The sequence below is a fragment of the Aspergillus flavus genome, chromosome 4, assembly GCF_009017415.1.
Source record: "Aspergillus flavus chromosome 4, complete sequence".
NCBI classification, from domain to species: domain Eukaryota; kingdom Fungi; phylum Ascomycota; class Eurotiomycetes; order Eurotiales; family Aspergillaceae; genus Aspergillus; species Aspergillus flavus.
This window is the reverse complement of record NC_092405.1, coordinates 1,623,076-1,641,857: the sequence shown is the minus strand read 5'-3', so window position 1 is coordinate 1,641,857 and position 18,782 is coordinate 1,623,076. Positions and strand designations below refer to the sequence as shown.

At 47.5% G+C, this 18,782-nt stretch overlaps 6 protein-coding genes across 6 annotated transcripts; 3 read left to right on the top strand and 3 right to left on the bottom strand.

The window, feature by feature from the left end:
* Positions 1 to 376: 376 nt before the first annotated feature.
* On the bottom strand, positions 377 to 4,465 carry F9C07_2202755 (alkaline-phosphatase-like protein; the record flags this gene model as incomplete). The annotated part of the gene is made up of 10 exons (XM_071509545.1): positions 377 to 506; positions 528 to 846; positions 880 to 995; positions 1,026 to 1,091; positions 1,113 to 1,179; positions 1,201 to 1,403; positions 1,425 to 3,133; positions 3,159 to 3,171; positions 3,510 to 3,673; positions 4,385 to 4,465. The coding sequence occupies 10 exons, from the start codon at positions 4,463 to 4,465 to the stop codon at positions 377 to 379; spliced, it is 2,868 nt and encodes a 955-aa protein (XP_071366384.1).
* Positions 4,466 to 5,056: 591 nt separating this feature from the next.
* On the top strand, positions 5,057 to 6,218 carry F9C07_3759 (putative magnesium and cobalt transport protein and translocase of inner mitochondrial membrane; the record flags this gene model as incomplete). Its single annotated transcript, XM_041291833.1, has 2 exons — positions 5,057 to 5,580; positions 5,633 to 6,218. 2 exons carry the CDS (start codon positions 5,057 to 5,059, stop codon positions 6,216 to 6,218), a joined length of 1,110 nt encoding a protein of 369 aa, XP_041146047.1.
* Positions 6,219 to 6,691: 473 nt separating this feature from the next.
* On the top strand, positions 6,692 to 7,554 carry F9C07_3758 (putative epoxide hydrolase; the record flags this gene model as incomplete). Its single annotated transcript, XM_071511131.1, has 2 exons — positions 6,692 to 6,751; positions 6,778 to 7,554. The coding sequence occupies 2 exons, from the start codon at positions 6,692 to 6,694 to the stop codon at positions 7,552 to 7,554; spliced, it is 837 nt and encodes a 278-aa protein (XP_071366383.1).
* Positions 7,555 to 8,230: 676 nt separating this feature from the next.
* Positions 8,231 to 12,868, bottom strand: F9C07_2067205 (pleiotropic drug resistance proteins, ABC superfamily; the record flags this gene model as incomplete). The annotated part of the gene is made up of 5 exons (XM_041291844.2): positions 8,231 to 8,878; positions 8,946 to 9,179; positions 9,237 to 10,181; positions 10,239 to 11,774; positions 11,828 to 12,868. The coding sequence occupies 5 exons, from the start codon at positions 12,866 to 12,868 to the stop codon at positions 8,231 to 8,233; spliced, it is 4,404 nt and encodes a 1,467-aa protein (XP_041146045.2).
* A 504-nt stretch (positions 12,869 to 13,372) lies between these two features.
* On the top strand, positions 13,373 to 16,659 carry F9C07_2283322 (uncharacterized protein). Its single transcript, XM_071510627.1, has 9 exons — positions 13,373 to 13,726; positions 13,780 to 13,803; positions 13,879 to 13,976; positions 14,031 to 14,230; positions 14,285 to 14,446; positions 14,503 to 14,780; positions 14,842 to 15,303; positions 15,362 to 15,582; positions 15,652 to 16,659. Exons 1-9 carry the CDS (start codon positions 13,700 to 13,702, stop codon positions 16,064 to 16,066), a joined length of 1,887 nt encoding a protein of 628 aa, XP_071366382.1. The 5' UTR covers positions 13,373 to 13,699; the 3' UTR covers positions 16,067 to 16,659.
* A 206-nt stretch (positions 16,660 to 16,865) lies between these two features.
* Positions 16,866 to 18,019, bottom strand: F9C07_3755 (60S ribosomal protein uL18; the record flags this gene model as incomplete). The annotated part of the gene is made up of 3 exons (XM_041291843.2): positions 16,866 to 17,727; positions 17,792 to 17,829; positions 18,017 to 18,019. 3 exons carry the CDS (start codon positions 18,017 to 18,019, stop codon positions 16,866 to 16,868), a joined length of 903 nt encoding a protein of 300 aa, XP_041146043.2.
* Between the last annotated feature and the right edge of the window lie 763 nt (positions 18,020 to 18,782).

The following is an 18,782-nucleotide window of genomic DNA, read 5'->3' as shown; positions in this document are numbered from 1 at the left end:
ACCCAGAATTGTACTAACGGTGATTTGATAGTCTTGCGGAAAACATAACGAAAGATGCCGTCGCGTGAGTCGGCTAGATTCTCAATATTTAGAACGGAAACAACTGACTAGGTGCTTTTTCTCGAGAAGGCATGCTACACACACTGGTGCTAGCCAACCAGGTTTTATGCGCCGCTTCCTGGAATGGATATGCTGGATTAGATTGGGTTGGATGCTTTTTCTGACCCAACTGCTACCAAGTGGGTCACTATTTCCGACAACCAGAGAGTCACTGTGGGATTTTCGTTTTTGTCGGGAATGACTGGTGACCAGGTGTCTTCCGACATGAGTGTTTGTTTGATTGCTTAGTGTTTTGATTCCTTGAGAACCCTGTCCTTCATTTAGTATCCACTGCAGTGATCAATGAAATTATTATCGCAATAACATCGATTATCAGCAGTAAGGCCCCGGCCATCAAGAATCGAGGGCAGAATATAGCATATAGCATAAGGTGGCGTCGTAGGACACTAGCCCATACTGCCGCTGACAACGCCCATACCGAGTAAACCAAAACATGAATTGCGTATGATTTGGCTACAGGATGCATTCCCCGTGAGTGTCCATCTCGTGTTATGGTTAGAGGGATCGAAAATGCAGCGACAATTGGGCCAGCAAAAGTGTTAAGGGTCACAAGCAACGGGGACCATGGGTAGGAAAGATCCTGTGATAGGATATAAGCAGCTTTCCATTGGATGCTGGAGAGGGTTGCATTATGTCCGGTGCCAAAGAAGTGGAGAGTTCCTAAAAGTGCAGGAATTGTAGGTCCGATAGTATAGTTGCGAGAGTGATTGAGCAGTTTGCGTAGGCCTAGGATCTGGAAATATAATATGGGCAAGGAACCACCTGCCATTGGGCCACTCACCAAAATGCTGATAACCAATATAAATGTAGTGATGATCATATTATATCGAACAGGAGTCATGATCGTGGTCCATTTTGAGGTGAGAGCCATTCCACTGCCAGCGATCGCAATGACGAGAGTGGACTGAGAAAAGAAAATGTGAAGCCCCTTAGATAGCATATTGGAATGTCTACCTTCAAGCCAACCAATCCTGTTGGCAGAATCGAGGGACCAATAGACAGCATTGAAGCAAAGTGCCATGGGCATACCAATGTGACACCATGCCCAAACCCCTAGGTCTTGAGATATCAAGTCTGAACCGAAGGCTATTCGAGTGGCCATTGGAATGAGTATGGCTATCAGATATGGGATGAGCAGTCTCCAGCCCATGGTGTTACCCAGGCGATGGTAAGTCGTTACGCAAGATGGAAGTTGCTCTTCCCGACAATAACGACTTAGTGACACCATCCTGACCAGTACCATGAATGATATAGAGAGTAGAGCCCCTAGCATATTCTTCCTTCTGTCCAAGGTCCTATTAGACATTAAAATGGTACATATACCAAATGTTGCGAGGAATGTGAGTACTGTCTGGTTTTCCCATACAGTGTATGAATTGGACGCAAACCCGATAGAGAGCAGAATAGTAAGCGCAATCGCCATTATGTCCCAGAAGGTCGGCATTTGAGATTTTGTGGATACCCGGATCATCCCAAACAGATGAAATTGACAGATGAATAACGTAATACTACTCATCGTAGCCCCCACGATCACTCCATCCGACATGCGAGATTTCTCTGGCTTTACTATGGCAATATGGATCAAATAAATGGCTATGAATGCTGCAGTGCCCATTTTAATTGTCCTGGAAGAAGCACTGGGGATGAGATTGCATTGGTCCCACGCGCAAACACGAAGTAACAGTGCGACGGCTCCAGATAACAAAATTACCAACCCCTCTATAATGTGAGCCATATTGAACTGTACCCATATGCTTTTGTAACGTTGCAAGATCTTTCCTTGGTAATCCCATAATTCGTGGTATAATGTCTTCAGAATCTCTTGGTCCTGAAAATCAAGTTCTTCCCCAGGGATATATCGGAGAAAATTCGTATGGTTGTGCTCTTCGGCATGCCGTGCATTCTCCTCTGCTATTGAATATTCTTGGTGGAATCGTTCAATTTGCGCAAATGATAGCATATATGCGCGCACCAGTTGCCCCCAGTTATCTCCGGCTGCTCCAAGGAAAGCCTCTTTGATAGGACTCCCTAGGCTATTGAAGGGAATGGGGATTCCCAGAAGAAGCGACAAGGTCGGGACAATATCTATTTGGTAGACGGCTGATTTGTTCAGATACGAGGCCAGCTCTTGTGGATGCACCAGCAAATGACCAAAATACCTGCGCTGAGTATACATCCACAACGTCGCCTGTACCTCATTCTCAGTTTCGCCTCCATGGTTTCCATGTTTATCCATTCCATGATCGCCCAGAACGACAAGTAGCGTGTTTTCGTCGATAGAGTTGACAACATCTGTTATGACGCGGTCCATGTCCTTCAGCTTCTTGGACATTTCAGGATGCGCGGGGCCGAATCGATGACCAACGTGATCGACGCCTAAAAAATGGCCAAAAATCACATCCCATTCATCTTGGTGATGGTTAATGAGCGGTATAAGGTGTTCCTCCACGCCCTGGTCGACCGTGTGGAGGTCGGCAACGAGGAAGGAATCGTACGCTCGAGATAGATTGGGTAGGAACTGACTCGGAAACAGCTTTGTCCATGTATCGTCCCCGAGATGCACCAGCCTTTTTCCTGCATTCTGTAGTTGCGTCACGAGATTATCCTCTAAAAGCGCGGAACCGGCAAAATTGGCACCAGCCTCGATAAATGTTGGCAGTGTTCCTGTTGTTAGTCCTTTCAACCGCTGCAAGGTTGTTGTAGGAGGATCCGCAATGAAGGGGAAGAGAACTGCATTTTGGGGCTCTTGCGTTGCTTTCTCGTGTAGTATGGTAAGAGCATTATGGAAAGGCTGATAAGCGTCTTTTCCAGACGACTGTGGTGCAGGTGGCACCGCGAAGTCGTATCGTAGCGCATCGATAACCAGGATCACGGCTTTGTCGAAGGATCTGGGCATCCAACATCCACTCTGAGTAGATTGAAGATGGGGGGATTCATATCTTGGGAATCCTGGTAGTAGAGGACGGCTACAGGCGCTGGACTTTTCCAGCACTCTTCGTGACAACAGGAAGCCCTTAGCAAAAAAAGTAGAGCCCCACTGTATGAACGAGTCTGCAATGAGGCGATGAAGAATTAGTAAAATGCGGAGTCACTCCAAAGCTTTAAGAGTTATCAATAAGGCTTGCAGAATCCAAGCAAAAAGCACAGGATCAGCCCACCGGGCACTCCTGGTCGCCATTCTGCTCGCTTTTCGTGACACTGCGCAGTAATCCGGGTACTTGAATAAAAGTGAATTCTGATGATGTATTGTGAGTCTCCTTGAGTGCTCATAATACAAATTAGCTGTGCTTTTGAAGAGCCCAGTAGATATGAAGCTGACAGGTATTCGTGTTGCCTGTCATTCTGCCCACTTCAGCCGCCTGACTGACAGCCATCAAGGTGACACAAACACGTCGATCATGAATATCTTGGTAGCCTGGAAACTATATAGTCGGTAAGAACAAAGCCCATAGCTCCCGCCGAAAAGACGATGTGGATCCAGCAACTTCTCTGGCATGAAGACCTTATAAGGGGCCGCGACCTTTCCCGGCTTGATATGACTCGGAGTGCGGTTCTAAATGAGATAGGCAGCTTACTCAATGCAGCCCATTTGGATATACTTGTACTTATGAAGCTTCGTAATATTAACACTACTCAAATGCAGGCGTTATCCCATCATATTATCCATTACCATGATAAATAATCTACATTGACACGAAAGTCCGAAAATGTTCAACGTCAATTAATATGGCAAGGAGTCAAATGCCACTCCCGGCACTCGCTCAACATCTGTTTCCGATTTTGGATGTTCATTCTATGCCTGCTATGCCGGGTTAGCGAGTAGGTCTCGACGCGTGAGATGGGCCTGGGACTCAAGCTCTCAGGGAAAAGCGTGAGACCGGCATCAACAATATCAACTTCTAGCATTAGCCGAGTTACAAATTGCTCGAGGAACGAGCCCCGGTGTCTTCCACGCAGTATGCCGCGCCCAAGGTCCCCCTTACGTCGACTAGGCATCGACATTCTTGGTCTCCACAGCCAAGAAGCCCTACAGAGTTTTACACTTTCACACCGGTTTCTGTCCATGCACAATATCTGTCTTCCAACTCAGCAGCATATAACGGATTAATTATGCAATACATCTGATTCGTGCACTGCTCTGTACGGAGTACATCGCATATTCCACTTGGCTCTGGTTCATCCATTACCTTGAGTACTGTGTGCACTCAGCCCTATAAGGCAGATGACCCACTTGGTTACCCCATCAAATGGGGGGCGGCCAGACGGAGACGGAGTCTTCCCGAATGTCACTCCGCTTTGCTGTATTAAAAATTTTTATGCTGGGATCCTTCATAGGCACCCACATTGTAACGTTGTGTTCTAATGAAGCCAGGACTCGATCGATAATGTTATATGCTGAAACTCGATGTTTTGGAGGATGGAAAGGGAAGAGAATTTCTACATTTATTTCCTCTAGGTAGTCAGCGATGTCGTAACAAAATCAACTGCAACCGAGGATACCATGGATGCCATGGATGCCATGAAATACCAAGTCGGAAGTTCGGATTCCTGCATGTAACCACGCTTCATACGGCTGCCTCCGAGGGCCCCATTTGTCTCTTGACCTTCGCTTTTAGGGCCGTTTTCTTCCAAGTTATTTCCCAACCCTTTATTTCCCTTCTTCCCCCTTCTCTCGGTGTAGGAAACCGCCAGTGCCAGACATACACATCAGCCTTAATGAAGTTGTTGGGTATCCAGCATTCCTATATGAAAATCTCCGTTGTATTCTCTTCGGTTCCACTTCAGACCTATTCGATGTCTATCGTTCTTCGATGGGTTAACTTTGCTGCACCTTCGCTGTCGTCCCCAGCTGTTCCGGGCCCGACAGATATTTCCTAGATGATTATCAAAGTATGATCAAAGCGTTACCAAGAGAGCATTGCTTTGAGTTTTGAAAATGCATTCCGACGAGGCTCCACGGTTCAGCTATTTCTCTTCGCAGACTCAACAGGTCGTTTCCTCTTCCAACTGGGAGGAGATCTTCTCCGACCAGTTTATCACGCACTTGCAGGAGAGCGAGAGGACTGAAGGGAATGTTTGGTGGCTGGACATTTGCGATGCCACCGAGCAGGATGTCGACATTGTATCTCAGGCACTGTCTATCCACCCTCTGACGGCGGAAGATATCACCATGCGTGAGCCAAGAGAGAAGGTCGAGGTCTTTCGAAACTACTATCTAATCTCGTTTCAGACTTTGGTGACCTTTGCAGATGAAAGTGAAGAGAAGGGAAGAGCTAGGTCTCCGGCAAGCATTTTCTGGTCCACCCCTTCCTCTGCCGGGTGTTACATCCTCGTCTTCAAGAATGGGGCAGTGACCTTCTCTCCTAGTGGAAATGGACACATACGTCGAGTCAGAGATCGAATCCGCCGTCTCCCTGATCCATCCATCTTGTCAGGTGATTGGGTCTGTTATGCCCTGATGTACGTCTCGTGCCTTCCATAAATTCGATACATCCCTAACATTATTACACAGAGACGATATCATCGACAGCTTTGAACCGTACATGCAAGCCGTGGAACGTGAGTCTGAATCCATCGAGGATCAAGTCTTCATCGCTCGTGTAGACGACGTCAAATCCCTCATCCCTCGTGCCGAAAATCTCCGCAAAAAGATCACCTATCTTATCCGCGCTCTGAGCGGGAAGGTGGACGTCCTGAATGGCTTCGTCAAGCGGTGTCAGGCCAAAGACAAACAGCCCGTCTTTCCCGATGGTGATCTCATCATGTATCTGGGCGATGTGCAGGACCATCTGGTAACCACCATGTCGAGTCTGGCGCACTTTGATGAGATCGTCGGTCGCTCGCAGTCAAACTGCCTCGCGCAGATCAGTGCCAATAACCTACGCTTGAGTCTGAACATCAACGAAGTCCTCAGCAAGGTGACCGTCTTGGCCACAATCTTCGTTCCGTTGCATATGGTGACTGGACTTTTTGGAATGAACGTTACAGTTCCTGGTCAGGATGTGCCTGGACTGACCTGGTTCTTTGGGATTGTGGGTTGCTTCATCGCGTTCATAGTCGTGTGTTGCACTATTGCTGCTAGATTCAAGCTGTTGTGAATACACTCATATTCTGTTTGATGAATGAAAGCATTCAACTCTGTTCTGTTCCTATGGTAGCTAGAAAATGTGAGATAGTGAAGTATATTAGTACTCCATACTTGACAGGCCATCACTTTTCACGTGACTGCAATCTAATCACGAAGAGGGACAAGCTATATGATTAAACATTTACTCCGTAATTAAAGAATCTACCAATCTCGCAAGTATCCAAATACACGGGAATTGTATTTGTCGTGTGCGTGGATATAGTAGTTCTTTCTTCCTCGGTCCTTGATCCTTGGCTGATAAGTACTCAATCTAACCTCGGCAATCTAATCAGCGCATCAACCAAACCCAATAATTCTCCGCATAACACATCACGAACCCCATCCCTAGCAATTGACTTCAACTCTTATAATAAAAACCCTCGCGAAAGAAAATCAATCACACAAACTTACCACCGATAAGCCCCTTCCACCCAGTGAACCACCATGACAGAAACCACACGGCCCATCGGCCTACTATTCGACATCGGCGGAGTCTGCGTACGCCTCTATACCAACCCCAAAAGACCAACAAGCCCACCACTAACCAAAAAAACCAGGTCCTCTCCCCATTCCAAGCCATCCTCGACTACGAAATCGCCAACAAAATCCCCCCAGGATGGGTAAACTTCAGTATCTCCCGATCCGCCCCTAGCGGCAGCTGGCACCGCCTCGAACGCGGCGAAATCAAACTAGACGCCGACTTCTTCAAAGCATTCAATAAAGACCTCAGCAACCCAGAACTATGGAAGAAATTCCACGAAACACTTCAGAAAAAGCAGTCTGCTACCGGCACCCCATCATCGTCATCATCGCCACTACCGCCACTACCCCAGCTAGACGCAGAGTTCCTTTTCTGGGAAATGATGCGCATATCCCGGACACCGGACCCTTACATGGCGCCTGCGTTGAAGAAATTAAAGGCCTCGGGGAAGTTTATTCTGGGCGCGCTGTCGAATACGGTTGTTTTTCCTGACGGGCATGCCTACAATACCGATGAGAGTGGGGTGAAGGGGCAGTTTGATTTCTTCATTTCGTCGGCGCATACGGGGCTGAGGAAACCGGATCCGAAGATCTATGAATTCGCGATTCGGGAGATGAATCGGTTGGCAAGGGAGAAGGGGTTCAGGGAGGTTGGGGCGTCGGATATTGTTTTCTTCGATGATATTGGGGAGAATTTGAAGGGCGCGAAGAAGGCGGGGATGAGGACGGTTAAGGTGAATCTGGGACGGACTCAAGATGCTGTTAAGGAGTTGGAGAAGATTACGGGGCTTTCATTGTTGGAGGGATCCGATCGGGCGAGGTTGTAGTTGGAGGATTTCTTCCCCTGCTTTGTGGATAGATATAGAGACTTGATTGGAATGGGATTATGTACTAAAAAAGGAGTCATTTATGGATAGCTGCAACCTATGTTCCCGGAATGAGACTAGATCGGGGCCGCTTTTGGCTCAGTGATCTACTCATTCTGGAGCGTGGGATAAGGCGGAAGTGCGTGTACCGAACGATCCGTGTGCATATTAACCAAGCCCGTTCAGCTGCCAGAAACTCGAAGTAACATAGTAAAGCCGATATCGATAGGCCCGCTCACAGATCCAAAGGGCGATTAGAATTAACAGTGGAATGTATATTCACTGAATCTCCTTGCCAAGGCATTCACTATTATAAATATAACGCTAACATATGGCTTTTAGGCAGATCCAGCACTTAAATCAACTTTTCTTGAAGATGCGTCGCCTATCGCTCTGAAGATGCTATTCAGGTCTATCTCGGAGATAATAACGTCGCTCTAAGATCTAAACAATATCTATTATTCTCTATCTAATACTGTCTATATTCAGAATCGGCAAGCTTTGGACAAACCGTAAAACTAGAATTAAATACAGTGAATGTTTTGAATGCTGGATGCTAGACCAGTCGAGTTGGTGAGCATCCAAGTAGGGGCAGGTCGTAGCAAGCACCGAAAGAAAATAAAGACGACAAATGCCTTCATTTGTTCTTCTTGCCCTTGGGTACTCGACAGAGCCAGTACAGAGATATGGCTGCGAATATATTAAACACCACGTACACCCACATCAGCCCGAAATCCCTCCACCGTGTTGAGAAGTCGATATTGACATGTTGCAGAAACTGGGTGGTGTTTCCTGTCGCGCAGAAGTGGCAATCTTCGCCCCCTTGGGCTTTTGAATTGAGCAAGTAGCCCCCATTCGTCGAAATATAGTCCTGCATATACTCACCGCAGGTTAAGTTTGCGGGAGTAGAAAAGGACAAGAACTCCTTTTCGGCGCAGTGCATTGGCGCTTCACCGAGACTGGTCGATAGCAAGCCCGATACTAAGTATGTGAACGGGTTGACCCTGTACATGAAGATCCAGAAACCAGGAAGAGCGTCCGGGCCGGCAAGAATTCCGCAAAACGCGTACATCATGATAGCTAATATGTTGGAGAGACTTGAGGCGATCTCCTCACTCTCGATGCCTGCGATTAACATGTGCGCCAACGAGCTGGCGAAGAGAAAGGTCACCCAGATGAATAGAAAGGTGAGGGTACTCCGATAGTGCAGCGTGTCGGTGTATTCAGCGTTATGGAAAAGGCCCACGGGGTAAAACCACACAAGGAAACAGAAGATTGCCATGATCTAGAACACACTAGAGTCAGACCGGGCAACAGGCGTCATACACAGAGGTTGTGATAATAAGACCTACCGAGTTCCATGCAAGCTCGACGAGTATGTTGGTGACAACGAATGCTTGCCACGAATATGTCTTGGATTGTCTCTCCCGAGCTTCGTAAAGGGTCCGTTGCGTTACGAACGACGGGATGATCTGGATAATCAATTGAATAACGACGAAGAGGAAGACGAAAACACCAAACATTTGATTTTGTAGACCCTGAGCTGTATTGTCGGCTCTGAAGAAAGAGAACCCTATGAAGAGTGACTGGAGAACAGCTCATTAGAACCCAGTGTAGGTGTAAATCTGTCGAGAAATACTCACACAACCGATCGTAAGCAAAACTTTAGAATAGATATACGCTGGTGTACGCCAGTACTGCTGGAACACTCTTAGCCCAACTTGAACGAACTGTGTCGCGAACGGAGCTGCGAATTCCGCATAGCTGGATTTGTCGTTGGTATCTGAAACGGGCGATGGTTGATTGGCCAAAGCTCTCAGATTTGAGAGCTCATGGCGCACATTCTGATATTCAGGGCTGTTTCGCCAAACCGCAGGCCAGTCAATCTCGCTTTTAGCCCCAGGTGCGGCGCCAATCACCTCAAGCATGTGCTCCGCTGGGTTGCTGCCAGGTGGCAAAGCAGGGCCACCATTACGAGTGAAATAGTCCATCAATATCCTAGATTCTCGTCCAATGTCACCAAAATAGACAGTCTTGCCCCCTTTTGCTAGAAGAAGCAGTCTATCAAAGCGTTGGAACAACATGGCAGACGGCTGGTGAATGGTACATAGAATAGCTTGTCCGTTCTTGGTCAGAGTCTCCATCAAATTGCAAATTGACCATGATGTCTGACTATCCAGACCAGAGGTAGGTTCATCTAGGAAAAGAAGCAGTTTCGGACGTGCAGCCAGCTCGACACCAATTGTAAGGCGTTTTCTCTGCTCCACGTTAAGGCCCTCTCCAGGTATCCCAACTATAGCGTCAGCATAGTCCCTCATATTGAGAAGATCAAGAACTTTCTCAACATAGTCCAGTTTTTCTTCCCGGGTATATTGAGGCGGTTGTCTAAGCAAGGCACTAAACTCTAGAGCCTCACGCACAGTGGAGGTATGAAGATGAAGGTCTTGTTGCTGTACATAACCTGTTTTGCGTTGAAATGAGCTGTCCCTTGGTCGGCCATCGACGAGCATATCACCACCAACAACCCCAACTGTGGTGCGGTTAGCCAGCACGTCGAGTAAAGTAGTCTTTCCAGCACCGGAACTGCCCTGTGAATTGCTTGTGAGCCTGACATGGTTGGGAATATCTCGGTAGAAGTGACTTACCATCAAGGCAGTCAAAGTGCCAGGCTTGATCCAACCATCAACATGATCTAGAATCCGCCGAGTTTCACTCTTGATCTTAACATCATAGCATACATTTTCCCAGTGAAAGATAGACGTTTGTTTCTCTACACCTATAGTCGAGTCAGGTCCCTCGCTATGCTTCTCGTTTTGGATGACAGGGGCTTGTGTCCGCTCTTCATCGTGCTGGTGCTGTTTTGCCCTGGCTTTCTGTGAGCTGCCGCGGCGAAACACAAGAACCTCTCCCTTTGACCGCTCAGAGGCAACTAGCTCTGTTGCAATAATTTGGCACAGTGCGAGAAAGATAGTGAGTGCGAGGATAATACCAAAATTTCTCCAGCGATGACTGTTTTCATACCCGTATGTGGATTTAACAAAAGTCGTGCCGTCAACGAGATCTGAGCCTGGGACAGATCCTACGACCGAGCAGACGCGCTCATCCTTGGAGATATTCTCGTACCCTACCCCAGAAGGGACGAAAGACGCACAAGGAAAAGTCCTCCCGTGAAATTCATTGACCATTATAGCCTCGAAACCATATGCGACAGGATTCAAGTGCCGAATCCACGAAGCCCACCCACGCATATAGCTAACTGGAATGGCAAACCCAGTATATAGAACCAGAGCCATAAGGATGATTGATGACGGAGCTAATGCCTGCTGGATTGTTTTGGTAAGTGATGCAAAGAGGCGGAAAAACATCGACATGCTCATCACCATCATGAAAGAGATCAGATAGTTGAAGAAAAACGGCCCGGGTTCACGACGGAGATTTGCCATGAAATATAATGTTATGTTCATCAATATCGAGTTCACAATTTTGTATGGCATATCCATAATCATTGACGATATGGCCTCCGCACTAGGGTGGTAGAGGGCATATCGGTTGTGCTTTTCCACGATTGTTCGTTTCGCATACAAGCTCAGAATTTCGAGCATGCTTGAAAAGGCATTCAAGAGAACCATCATGAATAGAATAGCGCCGCGGGAGAAGAACGATGAAGTGTTCCCCGAGAGATTGTAGAATATGCTCGAAATTATCAGCGCCTCAAAGAAGTTGTTAATAAGCATGACGATGGTAACACTTGGATCATTCTTGAGGCGCTGCAATTCCCTCCACATACAAAGCCGAATCTGGCCCCAGTATGACAGAGTATAGGGTGATTTCTGTCGTTGGTTCTTTGACTTTTCTGTCTTCCGGGATTGGGAAAATCGGTCAAGATCGGCCCCATCAAAAGGATGTTCAGTAGCGTACTGATCGATTTGGCGCAACAAGGATTGGCGTTCAGGACTCGCTTTCCAGAGCTTGGCAAACTCCTCTGGTGTTCTAGGTGCTAGACTCTCAAAACCTGGTCTAACGATGCGTTCGGTTGGACTGGACATTGACGTGAGAAAGTCAGCAGTGGTCTGAGACTCAGGACATAGAAAGCCGAGTCGTTCAAAATAGCTTTTAGCATCATGAGCAGTGCCAAAATATATTTGATGTCCTTCATACAAAACAATAACCTTATCGAAAAGCTACCTGGCTTGTTAGCAGAGTCCAATACCTTCTCATGGCTTCCTAGGCTTACATTGTACGCAGCTTGAGGAGCCTGGTAAATTGCGACACACGAGGTCATTCCAAAAACATCGCTTTGCGTCCGTAAGGTCCTGCAAAACTCCACTGCGTTTGCACTGTCTAATCCTCTGGTGCTGTTATCCCAGCACTGTAATGGGGCATAGCTTAATGCGGCCTCTGCGATCGTAACCCGCTTTCTCTCACCCCCGCTGACACCACGAACGAAGTCATTACCGACTCGGGTATTGATAGTATGACTGATCCCAAACATGGCCATAATCACATCGCGGAGATGAGTAGCGTATTCCTGGGAACTGATGCCACCCGGAAGGTGACGAGGTGCACGAGCAAGGGATGCAAAGTACAGCGTATCGCCGACTGAGAGTTGTGGGTAGTGTGCATCAACTTCAGCGGTGTAGATAGCTTCGCCCCGGAAATCAGTTGACATTTGCTTGGGAGTTATGCCATGGTAGTTGATATAGGCTGCCGGATCTACCTGAAAGCCATGTGTTTCACCAGCAATAGTTTTGAGAAACGTGGAACAGCCGGATCCTGGAGGGCCCAAGACACATAGCTGTTCGCCAGGAAGAACTAGTCCATCAAGGCCTTGGAGAATATTGATCTTCCGTTTTTTGCCGCCAAGAAACTGATATACCTGTGTTGGCAACTTCAGCAGGGCGTTTCCAACGCTCATTTGGTAGTCCACAGGACTACCGTAACCGGAAACGTTCAGATTCTTGAACGCAACTCCGGCAACTCGTGGTGGGCAGTTTTCATCGGCGTTATACCTGGCATTGTAGAAAGCTTTTGCCCAATCTCTGGCACGAAAGTTAGGACTGTTAGGGTCCAGACATCCACCCTCTGGCGCTTCAAACGGGGAACGATGATGAAGTTGTTCAGATTTCGTGGTCAGTTTGCGCGCTAGGTTCGTCAGTTGCTCGTCGATTTCCGCTCGATTCTCCGCAAGTTTGTCTTTCTGTTCAAGATCCGACCTTTCACTGTTTGCGTAGGTTTGAGTCCCCGAGCTAGTGCCTCCGTCCATAGCGAGGACCATGTCCGAGGAAGGTGGCTCGTGCCCTGGAGAAGAGAACATCTGTAGTTTGTTGAATTTCTATAGAGCTCAGCGAGGGGGGCGGTAGAAAAAGAAATGATAGTTTCCCCTGAATGACAGATGTATTAAGGTTCCGCTGAGCCTCTGAACTCATGAAAAATCGTTCATGTCGGACTGCAGAGGAAAGCTGGCAGGTATGTGCCGAGAGGGTTGCTTTATACGTAGATTGGGGGGGCAGCTGAGCCATAGGAAATCCATAGTGTTCGGAAAATATCTACCTAGCAGTATACGTGAACGACTGGGCCACTTAGAAGTGAGCGAGCGGAGGCCAAGATATCGGATTCGGACTTCTTGGCTCAGGAAGCTCCGCTAGTGGGTCAGCGTCGCGCGGTGCGAATCAACGCCTTTACTCTATATAGCCAATCAATTGAGCAAACCATCTGAACTGCTTATGTGAGGGAATTCTCTACAGTGAATTTCTACATAGATTAGTTATAACCGGAGTTTCGAAGACTCTATAGATTTTATATCAAATAATTATTGATTTTTCTGTGTAGTCAAGGGTATTCTAATACTATTCTATATTTGGCAGAAGTGACGAGTGGTAAAGAAACCCTAAGGGGCGTGACCATGGAGTCCGCGGGCTCCGACTGCACAGCAAGAGGCGGCTCAGGCCACGGGTAACCAAATTGCTATGCCACTCAAGGTTAGACATTTCCACGTTTAAACTATGTGGAGTTCTTCGGACTTTCGGACTATAAAGATTTGTCCGTGTATGGTTTCAAGTCCATCACTTGTGACTCGGTCTGCCTACCAGGAAGATTGTCGACACCGATGTCTTTACCCGACCAATCCCTTTCGGTGGGTGCTCCTCCCAGCTCAAAGACCCTACTTTCGGAGCTAAATACAAGCAGTGTGAAAGGTGCAGAAAGAAAAAGGTATCCACTCCCGTCTTCCCAGATGTATACCGGAAACCTTGTTTAGCTTACCTTGAAACTTCTACTACTGGGCAGATCGGTTGTAACAAAGCGCTGCCGCAATGTAATCGATGCATCGCATCCAATGTCGAATGTGTTTACCCGAAACGATGTCGGAGAACCAGAAGATCAAGGTCGCCATGAGTATATCCTTTTTATACCATTAGAAAGAATGCTAACCTTGATAGGACTGTGTACCGTGCAAGGCAGAATGACGGTACTTTCAATGGAGCATTACCTGACATCCTCAGACGTCTGACTTCATTGGAGCAATCTCTGACAGCGGCACCTTGTCAGTCTTCTGCAGCGGGTGACCAGAGAGGCTTTCCTCCCCCTGGTTTATCCGCGCTCTTCCACAATGAAATCCTGGAAAACCCTCCGAGTAATGGTAAGCACTCCCAACGTACATTGAACTTAATCAGGTTGCTATAATGTATCACAGGCAACTATTTTACAGTTCCAGACATCGTTCAAGAACACATTCCCTCATGTCATACTGAGCAAACTACGCCAAATAGCCTGGTGCTCAGCCCAGACACCGGTGATGCCTTGCTTTGGGACGATGCATTGATCACCAAAAACATGGCCGCCAAATGGGTCAATGGTACGGTTTTTTAACCACACTAGTACGAGAATGCCTGCGAACTAATCTCTTCATAGGGTTTTATGAATTTTCATGGGGCCCTGAGCTTACCGTGGGGAAAGAGTTCCTCCTTCGTCTTCCTGACCTATTCGACCTACCACACGTCAAGATCGACACATCTGCACTTCTGGTATACTATAACGTTCTTCTGCAAGGGTTATTCATGGATCGAGGCCTCGGTCAAAGGAGAAAAGATTATGCATCTTATATGTACAGAAAATTGCTAGAACATGCTAAAGACTGGGACTTCGAGGCACAACCTACTCCCACAGATCTTTACGCCGCTCTTCTCTTGGTACGTTGCGCTGTCATAATGAACCGCAACATCTATTCAACAGACTCTAACCCGGTTAAAGACTTTTGCAACAAATTGGTTTTTCGATAGGGAGCTTTCGTGGAAGTTCCATTGCTCTGCATACCGCATAGCCTGTAATCTAGGCTTCTTTCTGCTAGATGCGGACGTCAATGACAACTGCCCATCCCCCCATGGCCAGTCACCTCATAAGGATCAAATGCGCTTCTGCGTCTGGAACTTGGTGCACAATGATTGTATTTTCCGTTTTCATCTAGGCAAGCCGAGTCTTGTCAACCCTAGCACAATGGTCGTCAGATTCCCAGAGCTGTCCACGTGGAACCCGAACGAAGGGTTGAACCGATCGGCCCAAATTAATTTCTTGGTGGCCACGCGCCTGGCATTTGCGAAACTACGATTCTTCGATATGATGGATGATGCACGACAAAATGGATCGCAGCCTTGTGACCACTTAATAGAGGAATTGATCACGGAGAGCCAAACAGCTCTTACAGACTGGAAAATAGTAAGTTGATGCAGCAACCTAGTAAAGTTGATATCACTCTCACCCTCGTATGATTTAGGATGAAAGCCTCGGGACAGCAGTAAAGTATAGCCAGAGCGCCTGGTTCTACGACGAATTAATTCAAAACGCTTGCACCACTATCATTCTACTTAACCGTGAACGATCAGTATCAAACAGTCAAACAGCCAGAAAACAGTCACTTGAGGCGGCAAGGAGAGCAATTGAAACCATGAAGCGGGCAATGACCATTGATTCGACTGACTCTCACTGGCCGATAGGGTACGTTGTCATATTATAAAGAATCGAACAGATATTTTCTCGGCTGACAGTCCTTCTACCTCTTACTAGTTATTTTTCTTTCTACTCGGTCGTCACCATCTTTACCATATTCGCTAATATTCTCGAGACAAATGAGCCTGCTGCCATCGCTCACGACATGTCCCTCGCGGTGTGGTTCGGGGCCATGTTGGTCGAGTGGACAGCCGAACGCGAAGAACTCAGACCTGTTGAGGCAGCCGTCAGCACATTGAATGACATCTGTCGGCAAGTCAAACTGTGCACATCCAGCATACAGGTCCAGCCAAACAGTCAGCTCGTCACGGGTGTGACACCAGCTGACGGGATGATTCTCTGCCCTAGCTCTGTCCAAACCCTCAATTGTATCGGTATCAAAGTGCATGATCTTGTTCAGAGTCCACATGAGACGATTTTACTTGTCGAACGGTGGGTCTATTCTCAGCGTTCTAGCAGTCCTGCAATATGACCATTCGAAAGGCATATTTATATCCGTTGCCTCCAAGCGTTTTTGATTTTGGTAAGCCCGATGTATATAGAAATATATATATATATTTAGACTTTCTTCCCACCCCTTCTAGTTGATAGGTCCGGTAGCTATGAATCGAGTAATACTTGCAAATATATATTTCACTTATATTGCTTACTGCCTGGCTTCATCGTCCAAACTACTCAGTATTTTAAAAATTTGTGAACGACTACTCTGCTGTGCTTGTTGATGTGTTGGAAATATTTTAGTACAAGGTTATACCAATTATCGTCAATATTGACTTTATGCTCGAGTAGGACATGTTGACAGTACTGGGCTTTAGGAGGCCCTAACTATAGTCTCGTACACAGAGCACTCGTCAACATGTCCGGCATGCAAACCGTATCATCCTTGATGATCTAGACTCATACCATTCTATATACTATGGGCCGGCCTCACCAATCCCTTTCATGTTAAAGTGACTGAACAGCGAAAAGACTGGAGGCCGGGGAGGTGAGGGTAAAGGGATGGGGGATGATGTTACTAGAGGCCATTTACAGGACAAAACTACGTCTACGAACGCGGTCCACCGGAGCATATTGAACGATTAATCAAATTCCCTGGGAATCAACCCGATTATTGCTCCGAAGAACCCTGAAAATAACAAAAGGAGGTCGTGACAATCATAAAAAACTACTGAGACCCTGAAACGCCGGTTTGGCAAGAAAGAAACCTAATTCCCCCTATTATTTGTCTGAGAAGTAAACTTTTTGGTGGACTATCGCTTTAAGCATGACACTTAAGCAGCAAGCTCACGGATCTTCTGCTCAACGCGAGCCTTGCGCTCAGCGTGGGTCAGCTTCTTCTTCTGGAACTTCTTGCTCTCGGCCTTCCACTCCTCCTTGGTCTTCTTGGAGCCCTCATCCTCGTCCTTCTTGAAGGGGTCCTCACGGATGGCCTTGTGGGCCTCAGTGTAGAGGTCCTCAATGTCACCGGCCTCAACCTCGTTCTCAAGGTACTTGTGGAACTGGCCGCGGTAACGCTCCTCATCGTCGTCGGCAAGACCCTCCATGTACTCGGCGACGTGGCCACCGAAGATGTAGTTGCGGAGAGTCTCAGCATCGAGCTCCTCGGTCTCAATGTCGTAACCGGGGAAGCGGTTCTCGGAGTGGGGGACGAGGATACCACCGTCGGAGGCACCCTTCATGGCAGCGAAGACACGGGCACCGGTGGAGGTACGGGCAAGACCGACATCAAGGAAGGCCTTGAAGGGACGGCGCTCACCGTCATCGGTCTCAACGGCCTCGGTGAGAGAGTACTCACCATCAGCCTCCTCAACACCGGGGAACTGCTCGTCAATGCCCAGCTTCTTGAGGGTACGGCGGGCAAGGAGGAGACCGGTGGCGTAAGCGGCAGCCCAGTTGGTCAGACCGTTGGTGATGCCATAGCGCTTGAGCTCGTGGGCGTAGGCGCTGGCGAAAACCTTGTCACCGGAGATCTCAGAGTAGACGATCTGGGTGATGATGTCGCGGTTGGTGAAGCGGACAACGAGGCGGTACTTGGGAGCGTTGTACTTGTTCTTGGCCTGGGTGATCAGGCGCTTACGGGCATAGTAATCAGTCTTGCCCTCTCTGCGACGGCGGTACTTGGTCTGGTAGCGGCTGCGAGGGTATTAGTACCTTGGCCAACAATGACATATTTTTTAATCTATTAGGAAAGACTCACCTGTAGTAAGCGCTGTTCTTGACTTGCTTGTGGAAAGGCTACAAGAAAGACAGCCGAGTCAGCAATTTGCGCTTCAGAGAAAGTGTATCCGAAGCATCTTGCAAAGACCCGTTTTTCCAGTCCCACAAATCTTGTCCACAGCGGAACAAAATTGAGACTAGTCATGGGAGATACTGGACAACACAATAAAGGTCGTCATCCGTCTGAGATAACAGTAAAACTCACCATCTTGACTGTTTGCCGTTGAGAACCGGTTTGTCGACGTTGGCTGAAGAAGAAAAGAAAAGGGAAATTGGTGGGATGACTTTTGTGGAAGACTCTCGCTTAGCGCCGTTCTGCATCCCGCCGCAAAATTGAGGTTGGCCACGAGCCCGGGAAGTCTTTAAGACCGTCGCCCACCTTACTTTGATGGCTGACTATTCTACACCCATCTTCGGGGTTTAGTGGCTTGGCAGTGACAGTATACTTAAACCACTGCAATGACACTACTAAGTACTGAACCCCTATCCTAACATATAGTCATTCTAATATGGCGATAAACTCATGAGTGCAAAGTGATTCATATTTCTGTCCTTTACTAATTACGTAGTGCTACTCCACCTATACGACTGTGAGAAAAAGGGAAAAGAGAAAAGAGAAACGGATGATTCAAGTGAGACATATACTAGTATTTTATACATATAATTCGGTTCGACTTTTGAGTTTGAGATATGAGAAGATATATTGATAAATACCAAAGGTAAATTGTGAAATTCAGTCTCTCACTCACATAATAGACCTTGAAGCATTCGTAGACGACAAACGTGCCTTCTGGAGTGACATCTAATTAACCCTTTCCAACAAAGGCAGCCTTATTAAGCCAGGGAAGACGTTCGGACACGCATGTATTGATCCTCGAAACCAGTCGACTTGGCCGAAGGCCCATTGGAGAAGGCTATTGCGACGTAAAGAAAGCTATTTAGCAGCCTGTTACTACCAGAGACCGGGGAAT

What these genes read in the sequence shown, in the direction of transcription:
- F9C07_2283322 (XM_071510627.1), top strand. Translation starts at nt 13,700, where the DNA reads ATGTCTTTACCCGACCAATCCCTTTCG. An exon ending in TACCCGACCAATCCCTTTCG is followed by an intron (nt 13,727 to 13,779) that starts GTGGGTGCTCCT and finishes AAATACAAGCAG; the next exon opens with TGTGAAAGGTGCAGAAAGAA. An exon ending in GGCCGCCAAATGGGTCAATG is followed by an intron (nt 14,447 to 14,502) that starts GTACGGTTTTTT and finishes ATCTCTTCATAG; the next exon opens with GGTTTTATGAATTTTCATGG.